This window comes from Colobus angolensis, unplaced genomic scaffold (genome assembly GCF_000951035.1).
Source record: "Colobus angolensis palliatus isolate OR3802 unplaced genomic scaffold, Cang.pa_1.0 Scaffold68, whole genome shotgun sequence".
Taxonomy (NCBI): domain Eukaryota; kingdom Metazoa; phylum Chordata; class Mammalia; order Primates; family Cercopithecidae; genus Colobus; species Colobus angolensis.
The window spans coordinates 4,772,944-4,785,446 of record NW_012120487.1 but is presented as its reverse complement, the minus strand read 5'-3'; the positions used below and the strand labels follow the sequence as shown (position 1 = coordinate 4,785,446).

General features: G+C 43.6%; 2 protein-coding genes across 8 annotated transcripts in view; one reads left to right on the top strand and one right to left on the bottom strand.

Annotated features, from left to right (window-relative positions):
* Positions 1–8,982, top strand: part of NRD1 (nardilysin (N-arginine dibasic convertase)) — a 117,500-nt gene extending 108,518 nt beyond the window's left edge. For both annotated transcript variants that reach the window (XM_011926268.1, XM_011926267.1), the window contains 9 exons: positions 3,463–3,494; positions 3,704–3,842; positions 5,853–5,900; positions 6,164–6,216; positions 6,582–6,665; positions 7,219–7,309; positions 7,560–7,676; positions 8,532–8,621; positions 8,745–8,982. In XM_011926268.1, coding sequence (XP_011781658.1) covers positions 3,463–3,494; positions 3,704–3,842; positions 5,853–5,900; positions 6,164–6,216; positions 6,582–6,665; positions 7,219–7,309; positions 7,560–7,676; positions 8,532–8,621; positions 8,745–8,942 — 852 coding nt within the window. In that variant the 3' untranslated portion in view covers positions 8,943–8,982. The remainder of the gene's footprint in view (positions 1–3,462; positions 3,495–3,703; positions 3,843–5,852; positions 5,901–6,163; positions 6,217–6,581; positions 6,666–7,218; positions 7,310–7,559; positions 7,677–8,531; positions 8,622–8,744) is intronic.
* A 717-nt stretch (positions 8,983–9,699) lies between these two features.
* OSBPL9 (oxysterol binding protein-like 9) overlaps positions 9,700–12,503 on the bottom strand; it is a 169,243-nt gene continuing 166,439 nt past the window's right edge. For all 6 annotated transcript variants that reach the window (XM_011926261.1, XM_011926262.1, XM_011926263.1 and 3 more), the window contains 4 exons: positions 12,230–12,308; positions 11,506–11,597; positions 10,640–10,775; positions 9,700–10,413 (listed from right to left, as the gene is read on the bottom strand). In XM_011926261.1, coding sequence (XP_011781651.1) covers positions 10,339–10,413; positions 10,640–10,775; positions 11,506–11,597; positions 12,230–12,308 — 382 coding nt within the window. In that variant the 3' untranslated portion in view covers positions 9,700–10,338. The remainder of the gene's footprint in view (positions 10,414–10,639; positions 10,776–11,505; positions 11,598–12,229; positions 12,309–12,503) is intronic.

The following is a 12,503-nucleotide window of genomic DNA, read 5'->3' as shown; positions in this document are numbered from 1 at the left end:
TACAAAAAATAAAAAATTAGCCAGGCATGGAGGCACATGCCTGTAGTCTCCACTACTTGGGAGGCTGAGGTGGAAGAATCATTTGAGCCCAGGAGTTTGGGGCTACAGCACGCTATGACTGCACCACAGTATTCCAGCCTGGGCAACAGAGTAAGACCCTGTCTCAAAAGAAAAGAAAGAAAGAAAGAGAGAGAGAGAGAGAAATAGATTGCTGGTAATAGACTTTGAGTGAAATGAGTTTGGCATGTCTATACTGTTAGTTACGTTTGTTGAAGATTGTGGAAACCATAAACAGTTTAGTACAGAGGCTAAAATGGGAGGAAGGAAATGGTGAGGGATATGTGTCCATACATACACACACACACATACATACACACACACATACATACATACATACACACACACATACACACACATACACACACACACATACATACATACATCGCCAGAACAAGTATGTCAAGCCTGTTTGTGAAACTGAGGTGCTAGGGCTTTATTCTGTAGAAATGGAGAATCATTGAAGGATTTAGGAAGATTTGTGGTTAAGAAATATCCAGAGAGACAAGTTTTGAAGCTGTTTTAAAGTATAGATATGATTTCACTCATGTGAGTTATCTAAAGTAGTCAAACTCATACAGAAGCAGAAAATATAATGGTGATTTCCAGTGGTTGGTGGTTGGGGAGAAGAGGGAGGAGGTGAGTTATTTTATGGGTACAGAATTTTGGTTTTGCAAGATGAAAACGTTCTGAAAATCTGATCTACTGCACAACAGTGTGACTATAGTTAACATTATTGAACTGTACCCTCCCCCAACACCTTTTTTTTTTTTGAGACAGAGTCTCGCTCTGTTGCCCAGGCTGGAGTCCAGTGGTGCGATCTCAGCTCACTGTAACCTCCGCCTCCCGGGTTCACGCCATTCTCCTGCCTCGGCCTCCCAAGTAGCTGGGACTACAGGCATCTGCCACCACACCAAGCTAATTTTTTGTATTTTTAGCAGAGACAGGGTTTCACCGTGTTAGCCAGGATGCTCTCGATCTCCTGACCTTGTGATCCGCCTGCCTCAGCCTCCCAAAGTGCTGGGATTACAGGTGTGAGCCACCATGCCTGGCCCTGAACTGTACATTTTTAAAAATGGTTGAGATTGGCCGGGCGCGATGGCTCATACCTGTAATCCCAGCACTTTGGGAGGCCGAGGTGGGTGGATCACGAGGTCAAGAGATTGAGAGCAGCCTGGCCATCATGGTGAAACCCCGTCTCTACTAAAAATACAAAAATTAGCTGGGCTTGGTGGCACGTACCTGTAGTTCCAGCTACTCGGGAGCCTGAGGCAGGAGAATTGCTTGAACCCAGGAGGCGGATGTTGTACTAAGCCGAGATTGTGCCACTGCACTCCAGCCTGGGCGACAGAATGAGACTCCTTGTCTAAAAAAAAAAAAATTGAGATTATAAACTTTGTGTTATTTTATCACAATAAAAAGTTGGAGTAAAGGCTCTGTGAGGTCACCCATGCCTATAATCCCAGCACTTTGAGAGGCTGAGGCAGGCGGATTGCTTGCCAGGAGGCCAGGAGATCGAGACCAGCCTGGCCAACATGGTGAAAACCCCTCTCTACTAAAAATGCAAAAGTTAGCCAGGTGTGGTGGTGGGCGTCTGTCATCCCAGCTTCTTGGGAGCCTGAGGCAGAAGAATGACTTGAGCCTGGAAGGCAGAGGTTGCAGTGAGCCGAGATCATGCCACTGTACTCCAGCCTAGGTGACAGAGTAAGACTCCATCTCAAAAAAAAAGTTGGAGTGAAAAATGTTGAAGCCTGATGTTAGGCCAAATAAATGAAAAAGAATTGCTTAAGGCTGGGCATGGTGGCTTATGCTTGTCATCCCAGTACTTTGCGAAGCTGAGGTGGCAGAATTGCTTGAGCTCAGTAGTTTGAGACCAGCCTGGGCAACATAGTGAGACACCACTTCCACAAAAAATAAAAAAAAATTAGCAGGGTGTGGCAATGTGCACCTGTAATCTCAGCTACTTGGGAGGCTGAGGTGGGAGGATTGCTTGAGACCAGGAAATGGAGGCTACAGTGAGCTGAGATCATGCCACTGCACTCCAGCTTGGGCAACAAAGCAAGACCCTGTTTTTTTTTTTTTTTAAAGAAGTGCTGGCCGGGCGCAGTGGCTCAAGCCTGTAATCCCAGCACTTTGGGAGGCCGAGACGGGTGGATCACGAGGTCAGGAGATCGAGACCATCCTGGCGAACACGGTGAAACCCCGTCTCTACTAAAAACTACAAAAAAACACTAGCCGGGCGAGGTGGCGTCGCCTGTAGTCCCAGCTACCCGGGAGGCTGAGGCAGGAGAATGGCGTGAGCCCGGGAGGTGGAGTTTGCAGTGAGCTGAGATCTGGCCACAGCACTCCAGCCCGGGCGACAGAGCAAGACTCCGTCTCAAAAAAAAAAAAAAGAAGTGCTTAAGAACTAGAAGATGACGGAGATTCACTCAGTGGGGTTGAGAGAGAAGGGAGTCTAGATGCCCAAATTTCTTTCTTGAAGCAGTGGGTTGGTGGAGAAGGAACAGTAATAAGAGTGGGAGCATATGAGGAGTTAGTTCTGATGCATATTGAATTAGAAATGTCTGTGGGGCCTTGTACCTAAGGCTTTTTCCTCAGTCAGATGCTTGTTCAAGATTCTCTCCCTAAACTGTTTGGCTATTAACCATTCTCCTCCATGGCTTCCCAGTTTCTCAGGGCTGGCCCTTTGATTGGAATATATAAATGGTCACTCTTGAAATTGTGGCTGCTATCCTCCCCTTTCTATCTTCATTCTTCAACCCCAAAACCAGCCTTAGTTTCTGTCTTGGCCACCAAAAGAATTTTAAGTCTCAGTCCACAAAGGGAAGAGAAGAAATAGCTGCCTGTTTTTCCGAGCACCGTTGGAGTACCAGGCAAGGGCTTTTGGCACAGAGTCCTTAGTACCATGAATTTCCCCCAGTGGAAATCACTTTAGAGAAGAGCTCATCCCTCCACTTATTCCTTATTTTATAGATAAGAAAACAGACTTCTTAAGAGGGGAAGAAGATATATTCACTCAGTATTAAATGTTACTTTCTTTGCTTTATCCAGGTTCTATATCAGTGGGCCCAAGATTCTGAAACATAGTCCATGTTGTCATAAAGGCCACAGCCTAGTTGGGTAAACTAACACTGAACAATTAAGTTTGATCCAGTTGGGAATCTGTATATGGGTGAACAGATTGCCAAGAGAGCCAGAACAGTTAAGAGCCACTTAGTGTTCCACAAACACAATAAATCTTGAATCAGTCAATGAATAACTTGTCCAGCATTTAGGTCACCAACTATATCTGCTTTCCGAAAGCTGTGCAGGGCTCCCCAAGCAATTGGAACATTGATATTAATTGATTCTGGGTGAAATGAATGTCTAGAGAGCTTAATGTAGTTATTCTCTTTTGCGTCTTAGGAATCTATGGATTTCCTGAAATATGTTGTTGAGTAAGTATTTGAATTTTCTCTTTGGGGTTATGTGTTCTTACCAGCGAGAGGGCATGGAGCCACAACTCAGTTAATTGTTACTGAACACCCAACTGAAACACTACTTGTAGTAGATTTTTTGAGGCTGGTGTACAAAGCAATTGAAAAGTTAGAAGGCCTAGCTTCTTAGTTTTTGGGTGCCTCAGTGACCCATACTGATTCTCTTGCAGCAAACTAAACTTCAAGCCTCTGAAGCAGGAGATGCCTGTGCAGTTCCAGGTGGTAGAGCTTCCCAGTGGCCACCATCTATGCAAAGTGAAAGCTCTGAACAAGGGTGATGCCAACTCTGAAGTCACTGTGTACTACCAGGTCAGTTGGGGGTACTAAAGACTGGTGGAAGGTCCAGTACCTGGGGATAAGTGATCCAGTGACCTTCAAGGCCCTTTATAGTGACTTCTGTAGTTTTATGCTTGGGACCATTTGTCCTCTTGAAGCAACTACATTTTAAAATTGCTTCTGTTGGTAAAATGGATCCTTTTTCAATCACAGTGAGGGATTGCTTCATTCATCACCGAAGTACTAATCTAGAGGACCAGAAACTGAGGTGTGGATGAAAATCCCTACATGTGCCCCTGGTAGAACTCCAAGGAGCAGAAGGACATTTGTTAAGGGGCAGTTTTGAAAAGGAGACAGAAGTAAACATAGCCAAACAATTAAGACACAGCAAACAGAATGACTACTGGAGTCATACATGTTTAAAGCACCTGAGAGGAAGGATTTATCACCTCTGTTTTAGGGTGACAACTCCATGACCTAGAGCCCCTTACTTCTTGAGGTCATACCAGCCGGGTCTCAAATTTATTCCTTTTGTCTTCAGATTCTGTGTTCTTTCCACACCATTCTATTGGGGTGGGTGGTGCTTAACGTAAGGAAGCACTTGGCAATAATCACAGTTAGGCTATAGCCTGCTTTAACCTTGGTCCCACTCGCTTCTAGAACTATGGGGATCTTCCTTAAACCTTGCCTGTCTAGTCTGATCACTGACTTCCCAAATTCTGGAGCTCCTGTAGCTGCTGCTGTTACCTTGGGTTTCCTGCATCAGGAATTCACTTCTTTGTCAGGTCTTGAAGATCCCTGACTAGGCTTTGGGTGGGATGGCCTGATTATCATTTCTTTGTCTTGTATCTCTGGCCCTGGGCCTCAGCCTTATTCTGACATTATCCTGGTCTGGTTGTCAGGAGCAAATTCACTTGCCCGATGTCACGGTCATCTCGTTAGTGAAATTGTGTCTTGTCCTAGTCTTCTTAATGAGTAGTTTGATTTAGGAGCAACAGCAATTTTGGAGCTAGGCTGGTAACGTTTCTGTCCTTCCGTAGAGGCCTTGCTTCTCTCTGGAGCCTCTGTGGCTGTAGCACTCCGACCTGCAGCCTTTTCTGGGTTATGATTACCAGGTCCCAAACTCCACAAATGGTACGGCCTAGCCTTTCTTAACCTAGTCGACATTTTCAGTGCCTCTGACTGCTTACAACCCCGGGACAGGAGTACTCATTTTCGGCAGGATTTCACATTGTAAGACTGTGTTTATAGAAATGCTTTCCATCAGTCACCTCTTAGCACTAGCTTCTAATACAAACTGTTTCCTTTTGGAAACCATCTCCTTTCTCAGAGAGCATTGGTTTTGTTGTGGTCTGTTTAGAGGGAAACAGAAAATCTCAATGCTGACTAATCACGTCTTGCAAGGGCACATAGGCATTAGCTTCTTCCTCTCATGAGTCGGAAGCAAATGAGTCTGTGTGAGAGGAACCTGCAAGATCCTGACTCTGGGATGCACTAGCAACATCCTTGTTTATTGGCCTCCTGTTCTTTCATTCTGAATGCATTATTTTACCAGTCTTGGGCAGCTAGCATGTGGTCCCAAAGCGTGGCTTCTTCCTCTGAAATATTTTTCTTATCAACTGATTTTGGTCCGTGTGTGTGGCACTATTCATTTTCTCTCCTCCTGAGGAATAGATCCAGATACATTTCAGGATCCCCAAACATTTCCTGCTGTCTTCCTTAGGGCTTTGAGTTGCAAGTGCTTAGTTTTAGAATGTGTCCTCTGACAGGATCCGGCAGGTCAGGGATTATTAATCTCACTTTTGTTTGCACCTGCAATTCTATGCTAGTGCCGGGAGTACAAATGGTCAAGCTTGACTCTTGTCCTCATAGACCTTCAGTCTGGTGGGAAGGTAGATATGTAAACAACATCAAAGTATGATGAACTCTCTTGGGGGAGAGCATTGGTGGTGATACCTAAGTGGTTGCCTAGAATAGCTGGATTATTTAAAAGCCTTATAAACCATTGGATATTCAGTTGACCTGACAACCGTCTCTTCTCAGTCAGGTACCAGGAGTCTGAGAGAATACACTCTCATGGAGCTGCTTGTGGTAAGTGCATAGAGACACTGAGGTTTTCAGGAGCCCCCGGCCCACTATGAGGCCTGGCCTTTTCTGCCTGGGATAGGGACATGGGGAGGTCGGAGACCTGTGATTTGAAGGTGAGATGGTCATCTACTGTTCTCACCCAGTATAAGCATGGACAGGCACTAAGGGAGGCTGGACGTGGGAGGTATGTGAAACACTCTGGGGAGAGAAATGGAGGTTTCTCTGCTGGGAGGAGTTGAGCTGATGGGCAGTATGTTGAATTACAGATGCACATGGAAGAACCTTGTTTTGACTTCCTTCGAACCAAGCAGACCCTTGGGTAAGTCTGCTGCAAGGCCACTGAGCTCAAGTAAGGGCCTAGGGCTAATTGCAGGCTGAAGTTCATCAAATACCCTTACTGAGCAGCCCGTTAGAGCTTCCTTCCATCTCACAGGGTGATACTTACTCATCCAAACTTTTGGAATTTGTACCTTGGACTATAATCAGGTTTTCCATGGGTCAAGTTTCAAGATAAGAAAAAAGGCTAGTGTGTGGTCCCCAATTCAGGAGAGGTATGGAGACCTTAACATTTTTGGGTCGTTCCAGTGAGGATGGGCGGAAACTTTTCCAACTCCTATCTAGTGCCTCCAAGGCCAAGGCCCAGATGATCACCTGAGCTCATATAACTTTTCTCTCTGGCTGTAGGTACCATGTCTACCCTACCTGTAGGAACACATCCGGGATTCTAGGATTTTCTGTCACTGTGGGGACTCAGGCAACCAAATACAAGTGAGTGAGTGAATAGATGAGTGTAACCTCCTATTATGGGCATGGAGAGTAGGGGCTACATGTGCTTCCTTAAACCGTAGACACCCCTGACCAAGCAGGTTTGCTCTGTCTAGTCAGTGGAAGCTGGGAAGATGGGGGTTGTTATAGATGACCTGTTCCAGGACCGATCAGTAGTTCCAGTGGCCCTATAGGATGTGATTGAAGTCCTGTGGTCATTGTGTGGGGCTTGCCAGTGTTTCTTCTCTTCAGGCAGACCTGAGGACAAGAAGGGAAAGGATGCCTGATCTGACAGGCATGCTGTTAGTTTTCGGGTTTGGAATGGTCAAACATGGTTGTGATTGCTTCATTATGAGGCTACCTGGAAACTGGGCTGGAGGTGGGTTGAGGGGGAGGGTCCTGTTCTCTTTCTTTCCTCAACTTCAGGTGGAATACTGAGGCCTGGGAAAACACTTTAGCCTTTTTTCCTGGAAATGTGTCTTAGTCTTAATTCCTTCTTTTACCTTCTGCCTGAGATCAGGTTTTTGATGACTTAATTGAAGATGTTTTGTTTCAGTTCTGAAGTTGTTGATAAGAAGATAGAAGAGTTTCTTTCTAGCTTCGAGGAGAAGATCGAGAATCTCACTGAAGAGGCATTCAACACCCAGGTGACTGTGCCAGCCTGGTCTTTTGGCCTTTGGCCCACACAGGTTCCCAGATACAAGTCTTAACAGGGCTTTGCTGGCCAGTTTTTGAGCTTTGCAGCTCCATCTTCCTCTTACCATTGTGTCCCCCTAGCTTCATCCGTCCGTCTCATACTGGCATGTCCATCACAAGCCAGGCTGGACAGGGCCCGGTGTGTTCTGGGGGAAGTGGTATGTTGCCCCCACTGAGCATCTTTCTTTTTGGTGGGAACAGGTTACGGCTCTCATCAAGCTGAAGGAGTGTGAGGATACCCACCTTGGGGAGGAGGTGGATAGGAACTGGAATGAAGTGGTGACACAGCAGTACCTCTTTGACCGCCTTGCCCACGAGGTAACATGGTTTTCAGAGTAAGACAGCTCAGACAAACTGGTGAAGGTTCCTGATTCTACAGGAATCACAGGTTCATGCACACCAGCATTGTGTGGAAGAGAAACTCGAAACACTAGTCCTGGCCTGATTACTCGCTCACTTCTTGAGTTTTCAGACTGGCCTCTCTAGCACCTTAGTTGGTCACGTGAGCTGGGTGCTAATCCTTACCACACCACCACCAATTTCAATCAGAGCAGCTCTTATTTTTATGCTATATATTGAGGTTTACAAGATTTTGTGGAGAAAAATAGTTTTGCCATTTAAAGAAAACTGAGGACTATGGTGTTCATTATTCCAGGTGCCTGTCTTTTGACAACTTCTATTCCAAAGTAGTAAAACCTATGAAAAACAGATCTGGATCCTGTACTCCAGTATGACTTTGGTTAACATGTAGCCCCTATATGGTGAATTACCATAGGACATCATTGCTTTGTGATGCAAAGAGGCTTCATCTTAACGCACTCTAGTTTTCTTAATAGAAGCAAGGTAGATTTCCTCAAGCCATGGTATGCAGCTACCATGTAATTGGGAGGTGACACCTAAGGAGATGTGGGTGTTGGCTCAGTGTCTGATATTTAGCTGTAATTAGAGCATCTGCGAACCGCTCCTGCCATCGTAGATGATTGGTATAAAATGTGAAGGTATGTGAGAGCTTCATCATTGTTTTGGTCTGGAAGGTTAGGGGTAACCTGAGAATAGGAAGAAAAAAATGAGGTCTTCAGATGCTAAGCAGGTCCAGGGACATCTGCCTGGGGGTTAGGTTTAAGAACTATCTTTCTTCTTAAATTTCTTTCCTATCTTCCCTTCCCTTGTCAGATTGAAGCACTGAAGTCATTCTCAAAATCAGACCTGGTCAACTGGTTCAAGGCTCATAGAGGGCCAGGAAGTAAAATGCTCAGCGTTCATGTGAGTATGGTTAACTCCATCCATTCTAGGGTTGTCATTTACTGAGTTTGGGTGGTTATCAGAAATCTTAAACCCCTAAATCTGGTCAGCAGAGTTTTCACTTTTGTCTTTGACCTCTTTCAGGTTGCTGGATATGGGAAGTATGAACTGGAAGAGGATGGTACCCCTTCTGGTGAGGATTCAAATTCTTCTTGTGAAGTGATGCAGCTAACCTACCTGCCAACCTCTCCTCTGCTGGCAGATTGTATCATCCCCATTACTGATATCAGGGCTTTCACATCAACACTCAACCTTCTCCCCTACCATAAAATAGTCAAATAAACTGCAGTCGCGTTGGCCTGAAGCAATGTGTATTTTAAAATGTGTTTGTATTTTATGGAGTTATACTACTGCCTTAGGGCTTCCAATGAAGTTTTGCACTGGCATCATAGCATTTGATTTACTTTTTAGCCTTTCTTTGTTGAGACTAATAAACCCAGGGTTACTGTAGGAGCTGGCAAAGGAAGATTAGCAGAGTGGGCCAAGTGAGACCAGAAAGCTTGCAGCAGCACTTTGAGAAGCCCTCTCAGACGGAGAATCCACTTCTTGAAAGGCCTTATGTAACCAGTATATTGAATAACTAAATGCTAGGTATTGGTGTTTGTTAGTACCTAAATGCTAGGTACTAATTCCTGTGTGGTTTTTTTTTTTTTTTTGATGTATTTTTAAATAAAGATAGTTCTGTATTTCCCTTCACAATGAGCCATTTGCTGCTGTGGCATTCATTTTATCATATCTATGTTGGTTCACTGTGGGGTGGGGATCTATAAATACATACTCTTCCCAAACCCTCTAAAGCAATAAAACATTTTTGGATAAAATGTTGGCAGGCAGCCCTACATGTGCAATATGAGTTAAATTTAAGATTCTGAGGAATCGCCTGGCAGGGCTAAAGACAGAACATAGAGTCTGAGAGGAAAAGAATGGATCCTCCATTTTTCAAGTATCTTTCTGAAACGCTAGCTCTTGTATTCAAGGTTGCTGAATAATTGGCTTCCAAGTTTAACCATAAAAGATAATAAAAGATGCACATTTTTTTAAAAAGTTTGGAAAAATTACTTTATGAAGCCTTAAGAAGCACTAAGAATAATTAAACTGTAATCCAGGATTAGATACAATTTAATAATAGTTCAGTTCCAAAATAAAAGTTATTTTAAGTAAGACCATGAAATTTCCTAACACTTGATTTTAATACATTGCACTAATTTTCTAAAACAACTCAGAGGAACCCATATTTACAGTAGGCAGAATATTTATGAAAAAATCTGGCATCAGGTATATTTATATATATGTGTGTGTGTGTGTGTGTGTGTGTGTATCCCGAGATTATATGAACTAAGAAACAGGTTGTATATCTTAACAGCAGAACTAGAGTGCAGTTTCAGACTTGGATTTATAAATGCTTTCAATATGTGGTGTTTGGAAAAGGAGAAGACATCATCTGGTTTTCAAAACCTGAAGTTTTTCTCAGGACTGAAATCAAAATTGTAACTGCCACAGAGGGAAAAGAGAAGCTTTTCCCCTTAATTGTTCATTTGCGTCAGAAAGTCCAGTATCCCTGAGATAGGAACCACTGTAATTAGAAGGGAGTGAACAGGTTTCTCCCAAAGGAAGATTGTTTGTTGCTGAACTATGCCTACTGCCCTGATCATCAGGTATAAACTTTGCATCTTCCAACCTAATGCTTGGCAGCACCAAGACGTTTCAGTAATGGTTCATCATAAACCCAGCATTCTCCATCTTCATGAAATAACTGTAAGAGAAAGGGGAAGAATTTAATTACGTATTTGCTTTGTACTTCTATAATATACGTATTATTTCATGTCTTCTCCCCACCCTGACATTAGACTGAAATGAGTTTCAAGTAGGGACCAGGGATCATCTTGTTTATAAACAGTGTTTGGCACATCACTTCTTCAACATTCACTGAAATAAATTAGGAGGAATGGCACTTAAGAGGGTGGGGCAGGCAAGATTACCCTTGTCTCCCACTGAATCTCCTTCTCCTTCCTTTCTCGGGCTTCTGCTCTTTGTCTTTCTTCAAGCCTGTGCTTTGCTTCAGTTGCTGCATCAATGTCTCTGATTTTTAAGTTGAAAGTGACATCCTTCCAAAGGCTAAAACAAAGAGATAAGAGGAGCTGGCAATGTTGAGAATGAAAGCCTGCAGCCATCCTGAATGTAGTATAATACAAGTCAAATGGCTTTAAGTGCTGTAGGTCACAGACTAAATCTCCTTATGCTGGCACCAGGGCACTGGAGTAAGGAACAGAGATATGGGCTCAGAAGACTCCACTGCTAGTTGTCAAAGAAGGAAATAAGGGCTGCCTGATAATATGATAAGGTCAACAGAAGAAAAAGAATAGTGGAAGCTGAGACCTGGGATTCTACTTCTGGCTCAATGTTTAACTTACTGTGTAACTCTGGGTCAATCAGTTTACCTCTGTAGGGCTTGAGTGTCCCTTAATATAAACTGACAGTGTTAGAGGAACTGAGAAGTTCCATTGCAGAAAAACTGCCTTGGATTTAACAATGTGATGGTGAAAACAGTATGAATGGAGAGACTAAGGGTCAAGAGGTAAATTACAGAGGCTTAAGGTAGTTAAGATGTGGCTTCCTCTCAAGGCCTTTATTCCCATTTCTGGAAAGAAGGTAAAGAGAAGTTAGCTAACTGAGCCATCCATGGTCACAAAGGTAGTAAGTGGTAGTTCTGACATACGAACCCAGGCATTCAAACTTGGTCTACACTATTATGCTCTGCCCTACTGTCTCAAACCCAGGCCTGTGCCTACGCCTAGGCAAAGTTTAAGCACTGCAGCAATAGTTCCACTTAACAATGTCTGCTTACCTGCGGGATTCATACTCGTTCTGATCTTCCAACTTCCTCACTTTCTTCTTGATTATAGGCAACTTCTTGGTATCTACAAAGACTGTATTTTCCTAGAAAACAATAGAGGTAGATGGGAACTAGACCCATAAACCCCTAACCTAATGTTAGGTGCACTATAGTGCTTTTAACATTTCAAATTCTCTAGGTCTGAAATGCAGTTCACTGGCTCCTTCTGTTAATTTCATACCATCTTTCATCTTTAAGAACACTGCGTGGGTAGTAGTACAGAGTGCAAGTTCCTTGAAGGAAAGGACTATCTTAACTCATTTTGGTATCTCTGGTGCCAGGCAGTCAGTAAATTTCATTATACAAAATCTTAAGTTGTGTATGAAAATCACAGATCAGTGCTTCATTTTATAAACATACCCCCCATACCTAACATGTACTGGGTTCTTACTATGTGCCAGGCATTGTTTCACACATATTATTCTCAAGTGATTTGAGAGCAGAGAGAAAAGTAAAAATGATTATAATTACCTCTCCTGCTGGGAGAAGGTGAGGGAAGGAAAGAAAAAACTTGCCCTGAAGAGATGACATACATTGGAGCTGTCCTAAAGTTCCAGCTCTAATGTACTGTAGAAGGAAGAGCATTATGAAGGAAGTACTAATGAAGGAAGCCAGAATAAGGGATAAAGTACAATCTAATGTAGCCTAAAACAAGTGGCAAAATAGAGGATCTTACCCCTGTTGCATATTTTGCATACATCACACCATTCCATTCTCCTTCAATTGAGCAAAAAGACTTCTTGTCATTTGGAGAACTGAAAAGGAAATACTTGTGTTAGTCTCAAGTTGAAAAGTATTCTACCAAAGAATGTGCTCAGTGTGGCCCAACTACAGAGTAGAGCACAGAAGAGCAACTGTGAAGTTTTTGATGAAAGCATCTTAACAGAACTGGACTCCCCAGGGCTAACTATAAGAATGAGGGCCGGCCGGGCGCCGTGGCTCAAGCCTGT